Below are 8,600 nucleotides of genomic sequence, written 5' to 3'. Positions count from 1 at the left end.
AAAAAAAAAAATACCCTAAACTCTACCCGAGCATAGGCTTGATTACCCTAAAATAGGGTAATTACCCTAAAAGTGGAAGCACTGGCTACCAGGCTTTGCTCCCACTAGCCAGCTTATGATGATGAAATCTTTAAATGAATCTTCGTCTGGTATAACGGGTTATTCGGGACTTTCTGACTTCATCCTTACTAAAGGGGTATTACACATAAATTGAATAGCGACAATCGTAATGGAAATGTTAGTGCTTTTATAATACCATAATTTTCTAGAATATTTTGGGTTGATAAAAAGTGAATATCGACATCCTATTGGTGGATGAAGCCGAACGTTTTGATATGTTTACACTTGTAAGCGTTGTGATTGGTTGGGTTCTGTAAGTGCTTCCCGTCACATGACCAAAACAAGTCGTGGTTGTGAGTTGTCAAAGGTGGACGTTGAGAATTTCTTAGGTGTGGCATAAGATGGCAGACTCCGAAAATTGTGACAATGACTTGTCATTAAACCTACCAGAAATCAGTGACTGTGTCACGGATGTATTTATGCTTGATGGGTTGGACTTCATGCTGGATGGTCAGCAACTTGACCAGCCCCAAGCTGTGATGTCAGAACTTGCTCAGGTTTCCTCTACTGATATTCATACGGATAACGCAGGGGTAGAAGAATCCAAAAATAATGCTTTGTTTGCCGAGCATGCTGTAGACTTGCTGGGTATGAACCAGATGACTACAAATGAAACAGCTGATAGCACACAATCTGATACCATTAATAGCACTGGTGATGAAGTACCCCTTTGGAATGAAGCACTTGATTTTATAATGCAAAATGGAAGTGGGTGTTCAAAAAAGAATGAATTCCAAATATTGCAGCCCTTTGATGTTGACAGTATAGACGAGAACAACCAGGGAACCCCTGCTTCAGTTGTGCTAGATACTATTGATTGCCCTACTCATACTGTAGTTTTGAATGTAAATGCACCTGGTAGCAGTAATGTGAAGCCCACTATACCACACCAAGTTGTACCAATCTTGCCTAAAGACCCTAGTCATAGTAATGGTAACTACCGAGGAAAGCAAAGGCAAAGGAAGAAGCTCAAGGCTTATGAATTGCCAGAGTTCAATGATAAAGAAAGAGAGAAAAAACGTTTGAATGCAGTTAATGCACGTATTAATCGACTAAGGAAGAAAGAAGAAATGGAAGAGTTGCGTGAAAGTCTTGAGAAAGCTATTGCAGAAAAGAATTATTACAAGGAAGAACTGAAAATGTTAAAGGAAACAAATAATGAACTAGAGAAGAGATTGAAGATTATTGAAGAGGCTGTCAAGTTCAAATGTTAATACATCTCTTTAAAAGGTATATTCTGTTGTTTGAAATGGGAAGGTTGAAGTAAATTTTTAGAATTGCACATCTATGTGATGTATCATTAGAAAATTAATTTGAGAAATTATAGTATATCAATGTAAAATATGTTATTCTTTGCAGAAATCAATAATAGAAAAATTTGTCAAAAGCCATAAACAAACAAATATAGTTGCTTCGACTACTTGAGACAGCATCTTTGTTTTGGTAGAGGTGGAGGTTGAAGAACTTGAAGTATGATAAATTTCTCGGTAAAATTTTACTTTCGACCTTTGTTTGAATATAGCAATACAAAATTAAATAGTAATTTTGTAAATTAAAATGTATCAACGTAATATGCAATTTTGTGTGCGGAAATGAAAATAAAAATACGTTGCTACAACAGATTTCAAGTAACGAAGTCGTGTACGACGAATGGTACGCCATGTTTGTTGTGGTAGATGCCGACGTCGGAGAAATGAAAGGACGATAAATTTGTCTAAAACTAAACTAAACTAACCTAACCTAACCTAACCTAACCTAACCTAACCTGTGTTTAATAAATCATTACCTGCAAATTAGATATCATCCGGCTGGTCGTCGTCGTCGTGAGAGACGTTGGCGGGCTTTTCAACCACTCTCTCAGCTTTTGTATGGCTATATTCCTCCAATGGTCGAAAGTAAAATTATACCGGTTAGGTTAGGTTAGGTTAGTTTAGTTTAGTTTAGTTTAGTTTAGTTTAGTTTACTTTAGTTGAGAGAAATTTATCGTCCTTTCATTTCTCCGACGTCGGAATCTACCATAACAAACATGGCGTACCATTCGTCGTACACGACTTCGTTACTTAAGAAATCTGTTGTAGCAACGTATTTTTATTTTCATTTCCGCACACAAAATTGCATATTACGTTGATACATTTTAATTTACAAAATTACTATTTAATTTTGTATTGCTATATTCCTACAATGATCGAAAGTAAAATTTTACCAATTTCTCTATTCTAACCTAACCTAATCTACTTACCTATCATAGCTAGCATTTAGTAAAGAGATATCCATAATTCTAGAGGTCATCAGGTTGTCATCGTCGTTTCTGACCATCAAATCTATCAAAACAAATATGGCGTCTAAAGGAGTTGACGCAAATTCTTTCATTTCTGCATAGCTTTTAGCAATATTTTCTGATATTGATTTCTGCCAAGAAAAATATCCATTACATTGATGTATTATAATTTACAAAAATAGTATTTAATTTTCTAATGCTATACAGCATAGGTGTGCAATTCAAAAAATACCTAATTTAGTGTTATATGTTTGTAAAAATTGAGAGCACATGTGTATATTAGGGATTTCATTTCTAAGATTTGGATGCTGCTCTTTTTTAATTTTACAGTTTCATACTGGTTTACTATTTACTCATGGTGCAGTGATTTGATTACAGCCTGTCAAGACAATGTAGTATTTTTTTAATTTCTAGGGTTAAGTTTCTGTTACCTATTATGAATCCTTCGGGGATGAAATGGGTGGGAATGTTTTTGTGCCTTGTCCTTTTTGGCTACCCCCCTGGTAAGGGGGAAAAAAGCCTTGGTATATGTATGTATGTATTATGAATCCTATTTCTTGCAACCCTGTCTGTCCTAACTCATACCAAAGAAGAGAGAGGCAAATTTGTAAAACAGGATTCAAAAGCATTTTGAAGGGAAACAATTTGCTACCTCATGACCTCAGGGTTATGCCAAGAGTGAAGTGATTCAGATTGCATGTATATTTAGTTATTGTCTCTCCCACTAACATTAAGCTCATGGTAAAATTTTAGTTGTGCACACCTATGATATAGCAATAGAAAATTAATTATCAATTTTGAAAATTGTAATAGATCAACGTAATATGCAATTTTCTTGGCAGAAATCAATAACAAAAAAGTTGCTAAAACCTATTTTCTAACAAACTAAGTCACGGTGGTTGAATGATACGCTATGTTTGTTTTGATAGGTGCCGAGGTCAAAGAAATGAAACAATAAATTAGTCTATTCTAACCTAACCTAACCAATGTTTAGTCATTCGGTTCCTCAAATTGAAAAGATCATGCAGGTCGTTGTCGTTGTCATGGATGCTGACGGCCTGATTATTATTGTACCTTGGGCAATTAACAGACAATGGCAGAACCCCATGTTCTCTCATAAAGTCCAAGGAAGCCCTATTGCATTTGTAACAGCACTTATTAACGTCACCTGGAGTTGGAGAACACCTGGTCCACAACATGAAAGCCGTCATCTGATAGTGACTGGACTGACATGGCGTCCATACCATATCCTAGCGTCTTCATTCATTAGTAAATATGCTTCTAGCATTTTTTTTTTTCCAAGAAAATCGCATATTATGTTCATGTATTCATTTACAAAATTAATATTTAATTTTCTAATGCTATATCGCATAGATGTGTACAACTAGAATAATACCAAGCTCATTCTTCCAATTAACAATTAATTATTAGTCCTCTGGTGATGTTGCATCATGGTGGGGGTAGAAGAGGTGATCTCTGGAAGCTGTTAGTCAGAACTTACACGGCAAACTTACCTATTTCAATTTACAAAGGATTACAAAGGCGGAGCATGCCGACAGGAGACCTTTTGATCCATATCTAAGTCGGATGCAAAAAAAAAAAAAAAATCATAATAATAAAATAATAAATAAAAACTATAATAATGTAAATAACAAATAAAATACATAAATAAATGCATAGGTATAGTTAAAATAATAAACAAACAGGTAAATAGTAAATAATAAATTAACATATAACTAATAATAAATGAAAATCACAGACAAATGATAGCAAAACAAAAACAAATAATATAAGATAAATTATAATCATTACAGCATCTTACTTTATTTATCTAAATGATTCTTAAAGCTTCGAACTGAAGTACATTGCACTACCTGTGCAGGAAGTTTATTCCATTCATTAACTACATAGTTGGCAAAGTTGTTTCTACCTACTTCCAAATTGAACCTATTTCCAGACAGTTTGAGACCATTGTTTCTTGTCTGATTCTCATTCAATGTGAAAATTTTGTCACTTTTGATGTTCTCAATTCCCTTTAAAATCTTAAAGACCTGTATCAAGTCACCTCTGAGTCTATGCTTTTTTAGGGAAAACAGATTCATGTGCTTTAGTCAATTTTTGTATGATTTATTTTTGATATTTGGAATCAGTTTTGTGGCTCGCCGTTGTACTTTTTCCTGTCTGTCAATGTCTTTAATGAGATTCGGTGACCATACGGAAACAGCATATTCCAAATGTGGACGAACTAACGATTTATATAGCTTGTTAATGAGTGATGGACTTTTGAAATCAAAAGATCGTGCAATCAGTCCCAGAATCTTATTTGCTTTCTTAGAGGCTGAAATACATTGCTTGGATGATTTGAGGTCGTTACTGATAATTACGCCGAGATCTTTTTCACTATCCACTTTTGTTAACGAATTTCCAAATAACTTGTAATCGTACTTACTGTTATTTTTACCTATGTGCATTACCTTGCATTTACTTGTGTTAAATTTCATTAGACACTTTTCAGACCATTGCTGTAATTGATCTAAATCTTCTTGAATATCTAATTGGTTTGAGTGATCATTTGCCACTCCGCACAGTTTTGTATCATCAGCAAATTTGGAAACAGTAGATTTTAGTCCATGGTCTATATCATTTATATATACTATGAATAGAAGTGGCCCAAGAACAGAACCCTGAGGAACTCCACTTGCAACACTTTTCCATCCAGAAGTTTTTCCATTTAAAACAACTCTGTTTTCGACCATTCAACAAATTACTAGTCCAACCTAATAGGCTACCACTTATTCCATGCAAAGCTAGTTTAGTAAGTAGTCTTTCGTGTGGGACGGTATCAAAAGCTTTTGCAAAGTCTAGATATATTAAATCTATATTGTTTCTTTTGTCATAATTCGAGATAACTGTGACTCCCATATCTAACACATCTTGGGTGTGAAAGATGACAATCTAATAAATTTTACCAGTTAACAAGATTTTGTACACTTTAAGTTTCAACATCACTGATGGTAATATTTATTTTTATTTTGGTACATATTGTCATATTGTTTGTTGATATCATTAATCTACATCACTGATGATAACATTTCTTTGGTACTTGTATATGGTATCTCTATATGGTATCTCCTTAATGACACTGATTGAATCTTTCCTTAAATTTGCTGTTTGGGCAGTGATACCATCCTTGGGAAGTCTATCTATATACCGAGTGCTTTTTCCCCCTTATAAGGGAAGTAGGTAAGTCAAAGGTACATACTTACTCCCACTCACCACCCTTTCCCCCTCTCATCTTAGCTCCTCGTGGATGATGAGTCATCCCTGTATCCTGCCTACTGCTCAGTACATCCACAGCAAAGCCATTTCACTTAATTGGTGACCCCCCCCCCTCTGTGTCCCCTCATGCAGAAAAAGAGAAGATTGGGGGAAATCTTTTTGGGCTGCGTTAAAATGTCATTAACACACAAACACCCCCTACCAACCCTATCCCCTGCCCCTCTCTTCCTTGCCTAATGGTATTATCTATATATAGCCACTCTCCATTTATCCCTATACCCTGCCTTTTCCCTTGCTCAACAGACATTCCCCTCTTGTTCAATGCCCTCTTCATCCTATCCATCCATCTCATTCTTGGTCATCTCCTCAAGTTCACTTCCTCCACCTCTGCCCCCCACACCTCTTTTACTATTCTTTCATCATTCTTTCTTTTCATGCGTCCAAACCATCCCAATAATTTTTCATCAGCCCTATCTGCCATCTCCTTTTCTATTGCTCTCCTCCTCACCTCATTTCTTACTCTGTCCAGCCTAGTAATCCCTACCATATTTCTCAGACATTTAATCTCAAACATGTTTAGACTTTTCCTCTCTGCCTCTCTTAAATTCCAAGTCTTTGCCTCATACAGTGTTGTCAGCACAATCACCCCATCATATAATCTCCTCTTTGCATCAATTCCCAGATGCCTATTTCTCATAACAATTTTTAATCCCCCAAGGCATTTACATACTTCTCTTAACCCCTTCACTCCGGGCCAAAATCTCGCGGGCAGCATTAGCTGCCAGACGTGCGATGTTGTGTCATAATACTCACATTATAAAAGATAAAGTTACTGCTGTATTTAGCTCGTTCTCTTTCACCCGTGAATTTTGATAACCATAGAAATTATGATGAAGCCAGTTTACAGAGTATGGGGTCACGCAGGTACAACTACAATAAATATAATCAAGACACCGACATTGGCATCCTCGCGTACCCACTTGCTCCTCATGACCCCTACGAAGGCATCATTGTATCGAAGGGGTTAATCTACAATTTACCTCCACTCCTTCCTTTCCATCCACATGCAACCCCAAATACCTAAAGCTATCCACTTCCTCCAGCCTCTCTCCTTCTAGACTTATTTCCAAACTTACTGCCATCCTCTACCCTTGTACATCTCATCATCTTGCTTTTACCCACATTTACCTTCAACTTCCTGCTATCACATACCTTCCCAAACTCCATCACTAACTTCCTTAATCACCTCCTCATGCTCTGCCACAAACACAGTGTTGTCAGTAAACAACAACTGGCTCACCTCCCACTTTTCTCCATTTTCATTAACCATCTCTAGTCCCCTGCCCATTACCCTTGCTTTTACCTCCTCCATCCCCCCTTCCATCCCTTCCATATACACATTGAACAGTCAAGGCAACATGACACAGCCCTGATGCAGTCCCACCTTTATCTCAAACCACTCGCTCTCTCCATTTCCCATTCTAACACAAGCTTTTACTCTCATAAAAACTCTTGACTACCCATAGCTGCTTTCCCCCAATCCCATATATCTGGAAAACCTCCTACAGTGCCTTCCTGACCACCATTCATTCCATAAATTCACAACCCTTACACTCAATGAATTTGCTCAAGCTAAAGTTTTCCAGTGCTCATGTTTCCTTATCTGGGATGTGTTGGATCTTGTATTGCTTTCATTGTACTCAAAGAAGACACTTCTGTCAATGTTCTCCATCCTTTTCTAGATTTTATACGTTTCAATAAGGTCTCCTCTCTGCCTTCATTTTTCTAATGAGAGTCCAATTTTTTCACACATGTCCTCATAATTAAAGTCTTCTCTGGAACTTATTTTGTCATTTGTCTTTTAACTTTCTCCAATTCCAGTGTGACCTCTCTATAATAAGGGAACAACTTTGCACCACATATTCTAGGTGCAGCCATACTAAGGAGCAGTATATTGTCTTCCACATCTTAATGGCTGTGTATGAATAATTTCTCCTAATAAGGCCAACCATCCTGCTACCTTTTGCCACTGCCTTAGCAATATGTTGCCCTGATTTAAGGTTCAATGAGACAAAAACTCCCAAATTTTTAGTCACCTGATGATTTCAATTCTTCCCCATTCATTTCATATTGAAATTCAGGGTTTCTGTGTCCAATATGCATCTCACATTTCTCAGCATTGAACTCCAATAATCATTTCCTGCTCCACTCTTTTAACCTGTTAAAATCTCTTTGCATGACCTGAATATCATCATCAGATTTTAGTGCCTTAAAAATCTTAGCATCATCAGCAAAAAGAAGAGTGGGGCATTCAAGTTCGTCCACCAGATCATTTACAAATACTGTACCAGGAACAAAACAGGTCCCAACACAGATCCGTAAGGTACTCCAGATGTAAATGGAGTTTTTTCAACCATCTGCTCTCTATTAGAAAGAAATGCCTTGATCTAATTCAAGATATTACCCTTAGTTCTGTAGACTTTGAGCTTTATCAATAACCTGGTGTGAGGGACAGTGTCAAATGCCTTTTTTCAATTATATTGACTGATTATAAATTTCAGCTGTCAGGGTCTACATATATGTTAGCATGTTGGTTAATGTGCTCCTTACAAAGGATTACAAAGGCAGAGCATGCCGACAGGAGACCTTTTGATCCATATCTTTCTGTTTGAATCCATGTTGACTGTTGCAAAGTAACTGGTTATCTTTTAGATGTTTCACTAGGACTTCTTGAATTAAAATTTCACACAGTTTGCATAACATGTAGGTAAGAGCAGCAGGATGGTAATTGAGTGGGTGTAGTTTGTCTCCTTTCTTAAAGATAGAGCATACTTTGACAGTTCTCCAGGGTGTTGGAACTACTACTATGTTTAAAGATTGTTTCACTAGGAGAGTCACTGGTAGGGTCACTCATTGTGGCATC

At 36.7% G+C, this 8,600-nt stretch overlaps 1 protein-coding gene across 3 annotated transcripts in view; it reads left to right on the top strand.

The window, feature by feature from the left end:
* The first annotated feature begins 367 nt into the window (after positions 1–367).
* LOC143029296 (uncharacterized) overlaps positions 368–8,600 on the top strand; it is a 31,373-nt gene continuing 23,140 nt past the window's right edge. For 2 of the 3 annotated variants that reach the window (XR_012966813.1, XR_012966812.1), the window contains exon 1: positions 368–1,350. Coding sequence is in view for 1 of the 3 variants with exons in the window: in XM_076192036.1 (XP_076048151.1) it covers positions 462–1,334 (873 nt within the window). In the remaining 2 variants the exon portion in view is untranslated. The remainder of the gene's footprint in view (positions 1,351–8,600) is intronic. The other variant, XM_076192036.1, reaches the window with a different exon arrangement.

The sequence above is a fragment of the Oratosquilla oratoria genome, chromosome 10 (assembly GCF_046742065.1).
Source record: "Oratosquilla oratoria isolate Oo_2021 chromosome 10, ASM4674206v1, whole genome shotgun sequence".
In the NCBI taxonomy this organism is placed as follows: Eukaryota; Metazoa; Arthropoda; class Malacostraca; order Stomatopoda; family Squillidae; genus Oratosquilla; species Oratosquilla oratoria.
Note: the sequence above shows the minus strand (reverse complement) of the source record. Positions and strands in the feature narration are given on the sequence as shown.